Source organism: Diadema setosum, chromosome 18 (assembly GCF_964275005.1).
Source record: "Diadema setosum chromosome 18, eeDiaSeto1, whole genome shotgun sequence".
NCBI lineage: Eukaryota > Metazoa > Echinodermata > Echinoidea > Diadematoida > Diadematidae > Diadema > Diadema setosum.
Window position 1 is genome coordinate 10,309,374 of NC_092702.1, and position 14,699 is coordinate 10,324,072.

General features: G+C 36.0%; 1 protein-coding gene across 1 annotated transcript in view; it reads left to right on the plus strand.

Moving 5' to 3' along the window:
• Positions 1-10,623, plus strand: part of LOC140241981 (protein Skeletor, isoforms B/C-like) — a 31,705-nt gene extending 21,082 nt beyond the window's left edge. The window contains exons 3-5 of the mRNA XM_072321725.1: positions 8,591-8,740; positions 9,579-9,631; positions 10,444-10,623. Of these exons, the coding sequence (XP_072177826.1) occupies positions 8,591-8,740; positions 9,579-9,631; positions 10,444-10,623 (383 nt within the window). The remainder of the gene's footprint in view (positions 1-8,590; positions 8,741-9,578; positions 9,632-10,443) is intronic.
• Positions 10,624-14,699: the final 4,076 nt, after the last annotated feature.

The window sequence follows — 14,699 nt, forward strand, 5'->3', positions numbered from 1 at the left end:
TTGTCTCGAATAATTTTTCGAACCATTATAGACTAAGGAGTATGATAACGGACGCATTAAGTGCTCTTTGTCTGTATTTAATCAGATCTTACTGGATTGCTGGGTTTTTTTTTCCAGTCTCTATCACAGTTCACGTTGATGTATCGGAATCTACTTACGCGAAGTTGGCTCTTGAATACTCGACGATCAGATATTGGAAATATCTTATCATACATGCAGCCTATGCTTCTTCTTCAATTTTGATCTTAGGGACATTGCTTTTTTATAATGGAGAAGGAAATCGATTCAAACAGGACATACAAACTCACAAAAACATTATTTCCACACCGCGATTCCTTGGTAATGTTCAGTCACAGTACATACCCAGAGTGGACTCCTTAGCCTAAACGGTATTCTCCCTCAGGGCTCTGCGGTAATAATTACCACAGTATTTTCGTACTATAGACATAGGTCAAGAGGGACAAGGTGGTGAGAATGTACCAGCTGGTCTAGTTTTATTTCATTTCAACTTTTTTTTTTTAATTTTCAGATTTTTCAAGTGAAGAAACATCAAAACAACAAATACAACCACTGAATGCTCTTACTGAGCATAATTAAAATGGGCATGCTACACACGGTTTTACCGTGGAGTTTTATCGTGTTTTTTTTGAAGATCATGATGGGATTTCTAATCACCTCATGAAACATATTGGAAATGAAATACTTTCACCATTAGTTCACATTTTGAATTTATCTTTATTAACAGGTATTGTGCCCACCATAGGCGCCGGAAGTGGGGGGGCAGGGGGGGGGCGGCCGCCCCCCCCCAATCCAAAAAGTGGGGGGGCAAAACGCATTTTTGCCCCCCCAAAAAGCCCCCCCCCAAAAAACAAAAAAACAAAATGATAATAATAAAAATAAATGAATAAACAAAGAAAATAAAATAAATATGTATATATATGAATAAAAGGGGAAAAATATGGCTACAAACGGCAGCTTTTGGACTGTAAAATGTCAAAATTTTCAAGCTCGCTCGCTTTGCTCGCTCGCATCCAGCAGTTGAGCCCGGTGCGCCTTCCCCTTAATTTCTAAAGCGAAAAACATAGCTACGACGGCAGTTGTTGGACTCTAGAATGTCAAAATTTTCAAGCTCGCTCGCTTCGCTCGCTCGCATTGAATCGTTATGCCATTCTCCTAATGTTGCTGACAGTAATTGCCAGCAGTTGCGCCCGATGCCCCCCCCCCCCTTAATTTCCAAAGCGAAAGGTATAGTTACAAACGGGAGTTGGGGGACTGTAGCATGTCAAAATTTTCAAGCTCGCTCGCTTCGCTCGCTCGCATTGACTCGTCATGCCACTCTCCTAACGTTGCTGCCAGTAATTGCCAGCAGTTGCGCCCGATGCCCCCCCCCCCCCTCCTTAATTTCCAAAGCGAAAGATATAGCTACAAACGGGAGTTTGGGGACTGTAAAATGTCAAAATTCTCAAGCTCGCTCGCTTTGCTCGCTCGCATTGAATCGTTATGCCATTCTAATGTTGCTGCCAGTAATTGCCAGCAGTTGCGCCCGATGCGCCGCCCCATTAATTTCCAAAGTGAAAGATATAGCTACAAACCCCAGTTTTGGAACTGTAGAATATCAAAATTTTCAAGCTCGCTCGCTTCGCTCGCTCGCATTTTATTGTTATGCCATTCACCTTATGTTGCTGACAGTATATAATTTGTCGATCGTTTCACACCGTCATTCCATAATCCATGTAAGGAAAACTTACAATGTTCCTCAATGACTGCGTTGTTGAATGTATCACATTCCGTAATGTATTGTAGTCCCATTATTGCTCACGCACACACGCACAAGCATACAGACCGTCAAAATTACTTTATGGTTCCCCCCATGTTTCGACCCCCCGTAGGCCACTTTACATATATATATATATATATATATATATATATATATATATATATATATATATATATATATAATGTGTGTGCGTGTGTGTGTGTGTGTGTGTGTGTATGTGTATATTGTGTAACATATGCATGGTCTAATCTTGAGCCCCCTCCAATGTTTGCCCCCCCCAATCCAAAACTGCTTCCGGCGCGCCTGGTGCCCACTAAAATGAAAATTGCTAAAGTTATCCCAATTTATAAGAAAGGCAGAGAGGATGAGTTAGGAAATTATCGACCAATATCGCTTCTGTGCTCTTTTTTCTAAATTACTTGAGAAGGTGGTTTATAATCGTTTAATCAAATTTGTAAATGAATGTGATATATTAGCTGATAATCAATTCGGCTTCCGGAAAAAACATGCAACCACCCATGCTATATTACTACTGGTTGAGAAAGTTGTAAGAGGTATAGACACAAAGTCGCATACAGTCAGTCTGTTTCTGGACTACTCCAAGGCCTTTGACACAATAGATCACGAAATTCTTTTGTATAAACTAAATCATTACGGTATTCGTGGAAAGGCCTTGAAGTGGTTCAGAAGTTATCTTACCGGTCGAACTCAATTTGTTTCAGTAAATAATCATGACTCTGAAATAAGGCCTTGCGGAAAAAGAAAAAGGCCTTGCGGATTATCAATCGTGCACATTTTTTTGATCACACTAATGAATTGTTTGTTTCAAGTAAATTGTTGAAAATTTCTGATTTGCATTTGTATCATGTTGGAATTTTTATATATAAGTTGAATACTGGTGATCTTCCTAGTATATTTTCCTCAATGTTTGTTAAAAACAGTGATATCCATATCTTACAAGGCACAGTGAATCCTATCATTTTTCCCGTGTTCGTACAGTTTTAGCCCTTAAGACAATTACATCGACCGGCCCTTCTTTCTGGAATGAGTTAGATTCGGTTCGAATGCAATCAAGTTCTTTAAGTTCCTTTAAGCAAAATCTTAAAGCCAATTTTCTAAAATCCTACGTTTGATTATTTTGCCGTGATCACATGAAAAATTTCTGCATATTCAAATGATGCCTCGCTCGGATGACTTCATTAGTTTGACCAACTTGCTACTTTTCTTAGCATTGATGCCATAAGTTTAATCATATACATCATACAATACTTTGTACATTCCTTAAACTTTATAATATTCTCGACATCTTTTGCATGTTACGTCACTTTTGTCATTGATATACTGTGCTAAAAGCCTATGTTATATTTTTGGAACCCACATCCTACAAGCTTTGCTTTTTAGTGGGTTCCTCATATTCCACGTCAATTATACGTCCTTATACATTTGTGCAATTTTGTTTCAAACTGGCCATTGTGTTAAAAATATTTCTTTTTCAAAATCAAATGGAATATAAAACTTGTATGTAATGTGGAATATGGAACATGAATAAAAAAAAAGAAATTAAATCTTTTCTGGTAAATTCCTTAAATTATGCTTATTTTTCAGGACAAATGTCGGGCGCACAAAAATTGGGAGTAATCACATTAATTCCAAAAGCAAGTCAACCCCGACAGTTTATAAAGAATTGGCGTCCAATGTCCTTATTAAATGTAATATATAAATTGCCATCTGGTTGCGTAGCAAACAGATTAAGAAATTTGTATCGTATTTGATACATGGAAATCAAACCGGTTTCTTGGAAGGTCGATACATTGGTGAAAATATTCGTTTATTGTATGATATACTTTTATATACAGAGTTACATGATATACCCGGTTTGTTACTTTTAATCTATTTCAAAAAGACTTTCGATTCTGTGTCTCATAAGTTTCTCTTTAAAGTTTTAGATTTTTTCAATTTCGGCCACTATATGAAAAAATGGGTTCAGTTGTTTTATAACAATGCTTTTTCCAGTGTTTTAGTGAACGGTTATTTTACAGATAGATTCAAAATAGAACAGGGCTGTCGGCAAGGGTGCACGTCACGAGACCGACACCCACGAGTCATACAGCCCACAAGTCATATAGCTCACAAGTCATACAGCCCACGAGTTATACAGCTCACAAGTCATACAGCCCACTATAGTAATACAGCCCACGAGTTCGACACTGAGTAAATGAAGCCCACGAGTTCGACATCAAGTAAAATAAGCCCACGAGTTATACAGCCCATGAGTTCGACACTACGCACAAAAGGCTCACGAGACCAACACTATGCAAACAAAGCCCACGAGACCGACACTATGCTCAAAAGGCTCACGAGACTGACACTAGGCAAAAGAGGCCCACGAGACCGACACTAGGCAAAAGAGGCTCACGAGACCGACACTAAGCAAAGAAGGCCCACGAGACCGACAGGATGAACAGCGCCACCTATAGACCAATTAATTGTATAGGGCGTCCAGATAATGGCATAAGGAAGATACAAAAGATGGAAAACGAGAGTTGCTAAGGTTTTACCCCGTCAATTGCCCTCCTTCACCCCTGGACGGTTCAAGATCTTTGATTTTGTTTGCGTATGTGAGTGTTTGTGAAAAAGAATAAACAAACTTCAGTAAAAGTGCATCAGATGTTTCAACATTAAATTCGAAAATGCCAAAACACTTTCGTTTCCCTTTCCGCAAAGCCCATACCGGTATACACCTACTTAGAAAAAAAAAATGATAATAAAATGATGTGGACATTCAGATCAACCAACTAAAAAAATAATCAGGTATGAAATGAAGTTCGGTACAAGAAAATTATTCAAAAAATTGTCAATGTTGCAGTGCACACCTGTTTCACATGATAAGGAGGGGGGGGGGTAGTCATCTGCGAAGGTGTTGATTTAGTATAAATTCACAGAAAATAATGTAATCGTCTATTATGGTAGCGTTAAGAATTCGGAAAAAAAAGATGCATCCATGAAAACAACTATTCTATTTCATGAAAATATGTACCGTTTTGAGATTAATTTTAGAAAGACAAGCCAAAAATCGAGGTGAATCGCTGCGATATAAAACGTTTTCATCCGTTGAATTTCATACATTATAGTTACAGAGAAATCACAAATGTATTATACTAAGCAGGCGAATATAAGCAGGCGGATAGGATATCTAATAAAGCCTACTTATCTTGTAAAGCGAGAAAGAAAAGGGCGAAAAAAGGAACTTAGATCCTGTCCAGATCCTCTTCAGTTAGTTACAATCTCTCGCTCGACAGCATGACGAAATTGCACCCGCCAGTATGTAATTTCCCCTTAATGGAACACCCTGTACAGGTACATATTTGTAATTGACATGTAGATGGCGCTGTTCATCCTGTCGGTCTCGTGAGCCTTCTTTGCCTGGTGTCGGTCTCGTGGGCTTTCTTTGCCTAGTGTCGGTCTCGTGAGCCTTCTTTGCCTAGTGTCGATCTCGTGGGCTTTCTTTGCCTCGTGTCGGTCTCGTGAGGCTCTTTTGGGTAGGCCTACTGTCGGTCTCGTGAGCCTTTATTGTGTAGTGTCGGTCTCGTGGGCTTTCTTTGTTTAGTGTCGGTCTCGTGAGCCTTTTGTGTGTAGTGTCGAACTCATGGGCTGTATGACTCGTGAGCCGTATAACTCATGGGCTGTATGACTCATGGACCTATTTTTGATGTCGGTCTAGTGGACCGTATGACTCGTGGGTGTCGGTCTCGTGGGATGACCCCGTCGGCAAGGGGATCCCTTATCACCGTATCTTTTTCTTTTGGTCAGTAAATCCTTGGAATTATTATTAGGCACACGAAATCTGTAGTTGGGTTGCAAATTGAAGAAAAAAAAATCAAAGCATTACAATACGCAGATGACACACTTCTAACACTCAACGGATCAGATCAACATCAAGATCTGAACAGTGTCCGGGCACTATAGCATTGGTATTCTATATTTTTTCCCGACCTGTGTATCTCAAAATAACTACATCTATATTGTTATAGAATAGTATATCATTTACTCATTATTTATCTAGCGATCCACGTCCGACAAGCTTTGCTTTTTAGTGGATCACTATTTTCCATAATCGAATTTATTTTCCGCTCGCCCACGTAGTATTTGTACAGTGTTCCTCTTTATTATTGTACATATATGTTGTTCTATAATTTGTCTCGTATATTACATGAATCTTTTGCAAGCGTTTGAACAATACCATTTAATGACATGTATACATTGTACTATGTTTTTGATTTTCGTTGATTGGAAATAAACTATGATTGATTGATTGATTGAAAATATGTCCTTGAGATTTTTGATAAGTTTGCTAATATATCGAACTTACGAATTAAACCCAGAAAGACTAAAATAATATGGATAGGAAAGCGTCGGAATCGCAGAACTAAACTATTAGAAGATTGTAATTTTAATTGGATTTTTCAGGGTAGGTACTTCAGGGACCTAGGAATAGAATTTTCAGTTAAACTACATGAAATGGTTGAACATAATTACTGTGAAAAAATGAAAGATATCACAAATACAGTGACCTCCTGGTCTAAACGATCACTTACTGTTTTAGGGAGAGTTACTGTAGTTAAATCGTTACTGATGTCAAAATTGAATTATTTGCTGTTATCACTTCCCGAACCAAACTTTAAAACATTGACAGATATAAACCGTTATTTTTATTCGTTTATATTGGAAAATAAACCCGACAAAATGAATAGAAATCAAATGTGTCAATTATATTGTCACGGTGGTACTAAAATGATTGATGTTTTTATGCATGCCAAATCTCTTAAAATATCCTGGATCAGAAGGTTTATTTGTGATTCTCAGACCGAAAATTACACGTTCCACATGTTCCGTTCTTTCTTGCCTCAATCAGTACCATTTCATTTATTCAAGGGATCATCATACCACACACACTCAAAAATGTCAATGTAATGCTCAATGATTTTTGGAAAGAGGTACTTCTGGTTTTTTCAGAATTTTTACAAATTAATACAAATAATAATTTAGCAAGCCAGCCTCTTTGGAATAATCCTTTGACTAAAATGAACGAAAATACTGTATATTTTAAGTCTTGGTGTGAGAAAGGTGTACGTTTTATAAATGATATGTTAGATAATGATGGAAAATTTCTTTCATATTTTGAATTTCAGAGGAAGTTTGGTAAACAAACTAGCTTTCTTCAGCACTGTGGATTGTGTACTTCTATTCAATCATTTGCTAAAAACTGTATGTTGAAGATGACAAAACCTTTTATTCCTCATGGTTTAACTGTAATATTAACACAAGAAAGGTTGTTTTATCAAACGTTTTTAAGACACACGTCAAAATATTGTAACAGCTTTGTAAAGTGGAGTAGCATGTTGGATCTTGATGATGAAACATGGTCTTTATACTGTTTAATTCCTTTTCAATCAACTATTAACATTAATATGAGGTGGTTCCAATTTAAGATCCTAAATAGAATATTATACATGAAAGACGCCCTCTTAAAATTTGGTTTTGTAACAGATAAAAATTGTACGTTTGGTGATGATAGTGAGGAAACCATAATGCATATATTTTGTTTATGTCCTTATTCAAATATTATATGGAATAAGTTTGAGCGATGGTTACTCCTAAAGATAGATAAACAAATTGTATTTACAAATCAACATAAGCTATTTGGACTTCATGGTTCCAACAACAATGCATTAAACTGTATGATGATTGTTATAAGAAGAGAAATTTTCTTCGCGAAATAGAGAAAAATGTTTCGTCATTCGAACACAAAGTATCTGAAATAAAATGTTATTTTGAGATGGAAAAAATGTATAAGTCAGATGAATTGTAGAGAAAAGAACTTTGTGAAAAAATGGGCTCTATTTATCAAGTGTTTTTGAACATTTAATCAAAATTACATAATACCAAAAGTGTCTTTACTGTTGCTTCTGCCAGTTGAAAAAGAATGATATAAATTGCATGTTGTAAAAATAGTTAAAGAAATTTTCTGATTATATGTATAAGCGCAGTAGGTCACTTTTTGTCGATGATTGGATTGAATTATTATTTAATTCTCATTCTGTTTTGTATTAAAAAAAATATTTGTAAATGTCAATTTCTGAATATGTGTATAAATAAAACAACCTGTGGAAGGGGAAAAAAATAATTACAATGGGCGAAATTAATGGTTAATGACAGAGTAATGTAAGGGTAAAAAAAGAAAGAAAAAATAATATAGGACTCAAGCATAAAAGTGAGCTCGTTAGATTTTTTTTAATAGATTAAATACATCAGACAAGTAGTAATGATAAAATGTAAGATAACAAGTGAATTGTGAATTGAAATATGAAAAGTACGATAACCATGTTTAGCTGTATGTAGGGCCTACTGTTGAAGCAGTCAGTTTCCTCATTATCTGATATAGGTGTATGATATATTTAACTAAAAATGCCGTTACAATAAAATATAAGAGCGCAGCTATACAGAAAATGGGTTTGTAAATACGAAAAGAAATTGAAGTATTCAAGCAAGACAGAATAGGTCATGGCAAACTCAGTGACATACAGAAAATACAATAATGTGTTTTTTTCCTCTCTCTCAATGTTTCATACTAAAGATTCGAACACGGGACGTCTCGTTTATCCGCTGTAAAAATATTCCCAAATATATACAACAATCTATTAATGACTGTTACTGTACACGCGCACATGTAAACATACACACAGAATAAGTTTATATTGTGTACAACACTACCCGTACAATGATCATTTCTCTTTCATACGTGGTTTTGCTTAGCACCGGGTGTAGCAAACTGTCTGTACCAAGGGAAAGTCATCGGAGCGTTCGAGGATGGACAAACTGCCCATGATGTGGCGGGTGAAGTCTTCGCTGTAGATGACGTCACCATTCGTCTCATTGGATTCACGTACGATGGAAATGGACCAGGTAGGTCTCACTGATGAGATGAAATTATCGTAAAGCTCATTGAACGTTCCAAAGAAGAACAAACAAAAAAGGAGTTTAAAACATATTACATGGTACCGGTAGGCTACATGTACTTCTAATACTTAATTGTCTTCCGACTGGGTGTGCTGCTCATGTCATGTCACGCTAATTTTCCTTCGAAATCTCCTATATTTTTTTGTTGTTTTCTATTCGGATAGATGCATTTGTATGGGGTGGCGAGGCTGGAGACGATCCTACGGCTTCTGGGTTCATCATTGGCAGGTATATAGTCCTGAATTCGATTCACTCCTCATTATCATAAAAAAGATCTCCGTCATATTATATCAAGAGAATACAATGTATACAGGATCTCTGTCGCAAGATTTGGATTTTGTTTAATGGCGCTGTATCCATGGTATCGCCCTTTATCACCCACTATGGTGTCTAAGTGATTCCCAATTAGGTGAACGCATCCTCACAGAATACCTTATAGAGTAGATTATCTTTGAGGTCTTTGTTTGTTCTATTTCATTTATCTTTCTTTTTCACTTGATTCGGAACAAATGTCGAATAAACTGCTACTTGTAACAATCACGGCAATGTATCCTCGTTAATCATAATCAATGACATCACGTATTTACTTTCCATATTACACATACGCATTGATTGACTTCTGTCCTGTCTCTCCAATATCTAAAGACGAAGATGCCTTTGGTTGAAAACAACGAGCAAATTAACTACAGTGTACATGTATAACGATATTAGTAGATTTTTTGTTCCAGCCAAACAAAGTTGGGGGCATACCAAAATGCGAGTATGGACCTGACACTCCCTGCAGGGAAGTCTGTGTCAAGGCTGAAGTGGATCTCAATATGGTGTCGTGCCTTTGCGGTAAGTTCTTCTCTCTCTCTGCTCTCTATCGTGTATTCATTCGCATAAGTTTGACTACAAAGTTTAAGTTTAACTACAAAGAATACGCGACGGGAATGTTGTCAGTTCATGGTATAGTTTTGCTTATCAATGGGAGTAAGAAGTGGCATCACACGTGTTTTTAACATCTTTTACATGAAAAATCATTTTCTCAATTCACACATTTCACTGAGAATGAAGGAAAGACATTTGAATGTATTCTACAAATCCTCAGATTTGGCAAAGCATCTGACAATACTGGTTATGTTTCAAGTCATCTGACTCTCTCTCTCTACCTCTATCTCAGTGATATTCATAACGTAATATTTTAATCTACATGTATTTATAACAAATAGTTCCCAAGCTTGTTCTGTCAATTACAGCGGCGGATCCAGAAAGAGGGAGGGGCGAAATATATATATATATATATATATATATATATATATATATATATATATTATATATTTCTGATGCAAAAAAAAAAAAAGGCTTCAGCGTATTTTTTTTTTTTACAAAATAAAAGTGGAGGTGCACGCGCCCCTTTTGTTTCCCTAAAGAATAAAGAAAAGGCGCGCGCCCGGTGCATCCCCTCCCCGATCCGCCACTGCACTGATACATAAACGCGTCAACACAGGGAAAAGGAACCCTCTTCCATCTTCAAAGACTAAATCCGACAAAATACGCGCAGAGTAGAATAAACTTTGATCGCAGATCTGAGACATATACACTGAACAATTTGAGGTAAAGTGCATTCTTCCGTGCTTAAAAAGTGTCATGCTTTATAATGCACATAGGCCGATTTCGGTCACGTGGACATCCCTGCCAACTTCAATCCTCCTGCCGAGCACGACCTTGGTGAAATGGGACCAGGACCTAGTTCTTACGGTGTCTTTGCGGAGTCAGTCGTTATCGTTAACGTCAAACAGATCCGGTTCGTGAATTTAGACTACATTGGGAACGGACCAGGTGTGTAGATCTTTTTCCTTTATGTCCTCTCTACACTTCCCCTACATTACCAGCTGGCTCTCAATATGAATCGATAAGATTCCCCTTGCTCGCTCCAATGGCCCCTTCTGCATTTCATTATCGCGGCCCCCACGGGCCTCTCAGCATTCTCTGACGTAGGACTGTAATATTAAAGATTTCTGGTGTTCTGATGTCTATATGACTGCATATCTTAGGCCTACACCTTGGAGGTAATTTCTACTTTGCACAAAACTTTAATCCGTTCCTTACAGGATTTCAAATTATCACTATCCTTTGCACAGAATCCTAGGCAATAGATAAGCTTTTCGATTTTTGTCGCTGTTATTGCGAATTTCATTCTAATGTTTGAGGATCTTAATTCCTTTCAGTAAAAATCCACCAGTCGTCAAAATGGGGACTACCAAACAAAGAGTCACATCTCACTTCTGCTTTTTAAAGGACTTTATTATATTGTATTAGATGTGTAATATATATTCATTTTCTCTATCGCAAACTTTTTTTCAAGTCTTTGGTAATTCGTGTCATTTTTTTTTTCAAACAAAACAGGAGGTAATGAGAGAACAATACAATAAACTCATTAAAAAATATAATTCCTGTAAAACAATATGCTTGCCATGACAATGAATAGTAATTTTAGACATGTTCAACAAAAAATGGAGCACTAAAGACCCGATAAAAAAGGTAATTGTACTGTAATATGCGGCTCTTCAAAGAAAATCGAAATGGGGCCTAAATGGACAAGGAATAAATCTATATCTTATAAAGATAGCTCAAGACTAATGGAGACAAATTCAGGACGGGACATGGGACAGATAATACACAGACGAGAAAGAGATAGAGGACAACATTGAATATAACGTTTACGGAGAGAGAAGTAAGGAGATTGAATGATTTATCTATTTATTGATTGATTATATTTCTGCATTTCTTTTTCATACATAAATTGTTACTTAAATTCAATATTACACAAGGTTATTTAGTACAATATTGTTTTATAGTTGAAACAGGCAAGTGATTAACTAAAATGTACGACAATATTCCATGATAACACAAAATGAAGAGGAGCAAGTGTTTTATATATATATGCAAACTGGAGAATCACATGTACCTGCCGTTCAAAAAGACAAATTAAGCAACATTCAAAACTGGTATACGGAGAGTAGTCATAATGATCTGAAACGTGAACTTCCTGAGATGGAATGACACGTTTACAATATGTATATACGCCTGAAATGGAATGGCTAATACTTAAGATACTAGGTGTTTCAAAAAACATTTCCCACATTTGATCATTAATAGTTCAAAAACTATTCATCTGATAAAACTGTCATTGAAATGAGTAATAGCTGAATAGTGTGCAATTTTGTTGGAGGTGGTTTAATTATGAAAGCATAAACCAGTTTCATGAAATCCATGATTAATTTCACAGTTAGGTTCCAGATTTTGCTCTATTTTCAACCCTCTGTACAAGACTTTCACTTTGCACAGGGGTCAATGGGTGTATATGGGAGGGTGTGGTTAACACCCTGACAATGGTCCTGAACAATGGCCAGGGTTTGAATGCTTCATTATTTATTCATGAGAAATTCCACTATCATAACTAGTCTTTGTTCAGCGTCTGGCAGTATCTGTGTAAAGTCACTTCACTGAGATGTCATTCTAATGGATTTTAAAGCAATCAAAGTATCGCGAAGTGATTTAAGTCATTCAAGGGATAGGAATATTGATGTTGTCCTTGATAATGATGATAATGACAATGATAGTGATAATGATGATGTAAATGATAGTGATGATTATTTTATTTTATTTGTTATTTTATTGAAACATATTTATTCAGGATTGTTTGATCAGCATGAGCTGTTTTTCATCAAGGTCCTGAGATAAAACATAAAAATACTAACAAAAATTTAATCATTACAATGAATTGTCATCAGTATACAGTGTAAAATCCAAATCAGCTGCAGTAATTGAAATATCAAATCAGTTAAATAGTTAATTATCAATAACATAAAATTCATATTTTCAAAATCATTTTTGCAACTCCTTTGGCGAGAAGACTGCAGAGAAAGACAAAGAAAAGATCTGAACCTAGCATCAGAAAACATGTTGGCATAAATGCCGGCATACAATAATGTCACTCTTTTAAAAGGGAGTAATACGCAATTCAGCACACACAGTATAGAGTACACATATCCACCCACTCTCTCGCTCACACACACACACGCACACCCACACACTCACACACACACACTCACACACACACACCCACACACATACACCAAAGAATAATCATAAGATTAACAAGCATAAGAAACATGATAATATTCCCTCGCAGTCTCTCGCAGAAAGAGGTTACAAAAAAAAATAAATAAACAATTTTCAATAGTAGAATAAAAACAACAGGAAAGATTATCTGCAGCTGAGATGGTCACAACAACAAGTACACATTACAAAAAATATAACTGCTTATATACACTCTTAAAATTCTGAACAGTTCGGGCATTTTGTAAAGTGTCTGGTAGTGAATTCCATACTTGTGCTCCTGAGAAACGAAAGCACTTCTTGAAACATGCAAGATTTGGTTTTGAAATGACCACATTGAGTGAGTCGGCTGAACGAGTGTTATGAGAATGCCTGTCACAGACCATTTCTATTTCATTAGCCATACGAGTGGGGGCTAAACCATATATACATTTGTACATTAATGTTGCCAAAAATAATCTCGCCGTTGCTCAAATAATTTCCATTTAAGTTCTTTGATAAGATCAGCGCCATGACTATGATTAAAATAATCATAACTGCTTTTCACCACTCTTGCTGCTCTCTTTTGCAGACGTAACAAATTATCCAATGATTAAGAAGTACAATGGCCCCAAACAGAAGAAGCATAATCTATGCAAGGTTGTATTAGCGTGAGATACAGAAAATTCAACACATTTTGATTGACAAACTTACGCATTTTCTGTAGTAAATAAATTTTACAACATAGCTGCTTCGTTAACTGTCGTACATGATTATTCCATGATAACTTATCATCAATTTCGACACCTAAGTACCGAATACTGTGAACTTGCTCTATACGTTCAGCATTAATAAGAATATTCAGATCATATTTTTTGGAAGTACTCAAAACCATTGCTTTGGTTTTATCAGCATTGATCTTTAACTTATTCCTTGTTAGTAGGCTTGCTTAGGGCGAAAAAAGGGATGATCGCTGCATTTTATAGTACAAATGTCCTATTTGTCACACATGTTCCTCGGTACAATTGGATTTTTTCCATCTAAAGAGACAATCTGTATCTATGCAAATAAGCCTAAATTTGAACAATTTATGCAAAAATACATATAAAAATTGTTTAAAAAATATATGTGCATCTAGCAGAAATACCCAATTTGGTAAAAGTATTCTATAGATTATGTGAAAACAATTCCTGCAAAAATCGATTTCATAACTATGTAAATAAACATAAGATTTGCATAATTATGTGAGTTATTCATATTGATTTGTAAACAATGAAACCCCCCTTAAATCTCTTCCTAGATAGATATAACACTTTAGAAACACTCTATGAAACAAATGAGAAAATGAATTATTGAACCATCATTACTAGCTAATTTACATAATTACTACAGAAAGTAAAGTAAAAACATTATTTCTAAAGTTTTTCTTACAGTATAAGAACTGCATTTTATGATAAAAACTACCAAAGTAGTATGCATATCCTTTAGTCAAAAGGAAATGGTTTGTAATATCAAAACATTATTTCTCGTTTGAAATATCAAAACACTATTTCTCTATGCAAATACCACCTAATTAGCATATTGTGCATATTAATACCCGAATGTAAAAGAAGTCAATGGTCAAGGTCGACTTGTTTCAGTTTACGCGATAACTCAAGACTGGATTAAAAATTTCACCAAACTTGGTCCAAGGATGACGTATGATGGGGCAATTAAGCAATATTTGAGCAACATCGGCAGGAGGTCAAAGGTCAAAAAGTTCAAGGTCAATGCTAAAATTTCATTATTTCCCCCATATCTATGCAATGCCTGAAGGTATTTT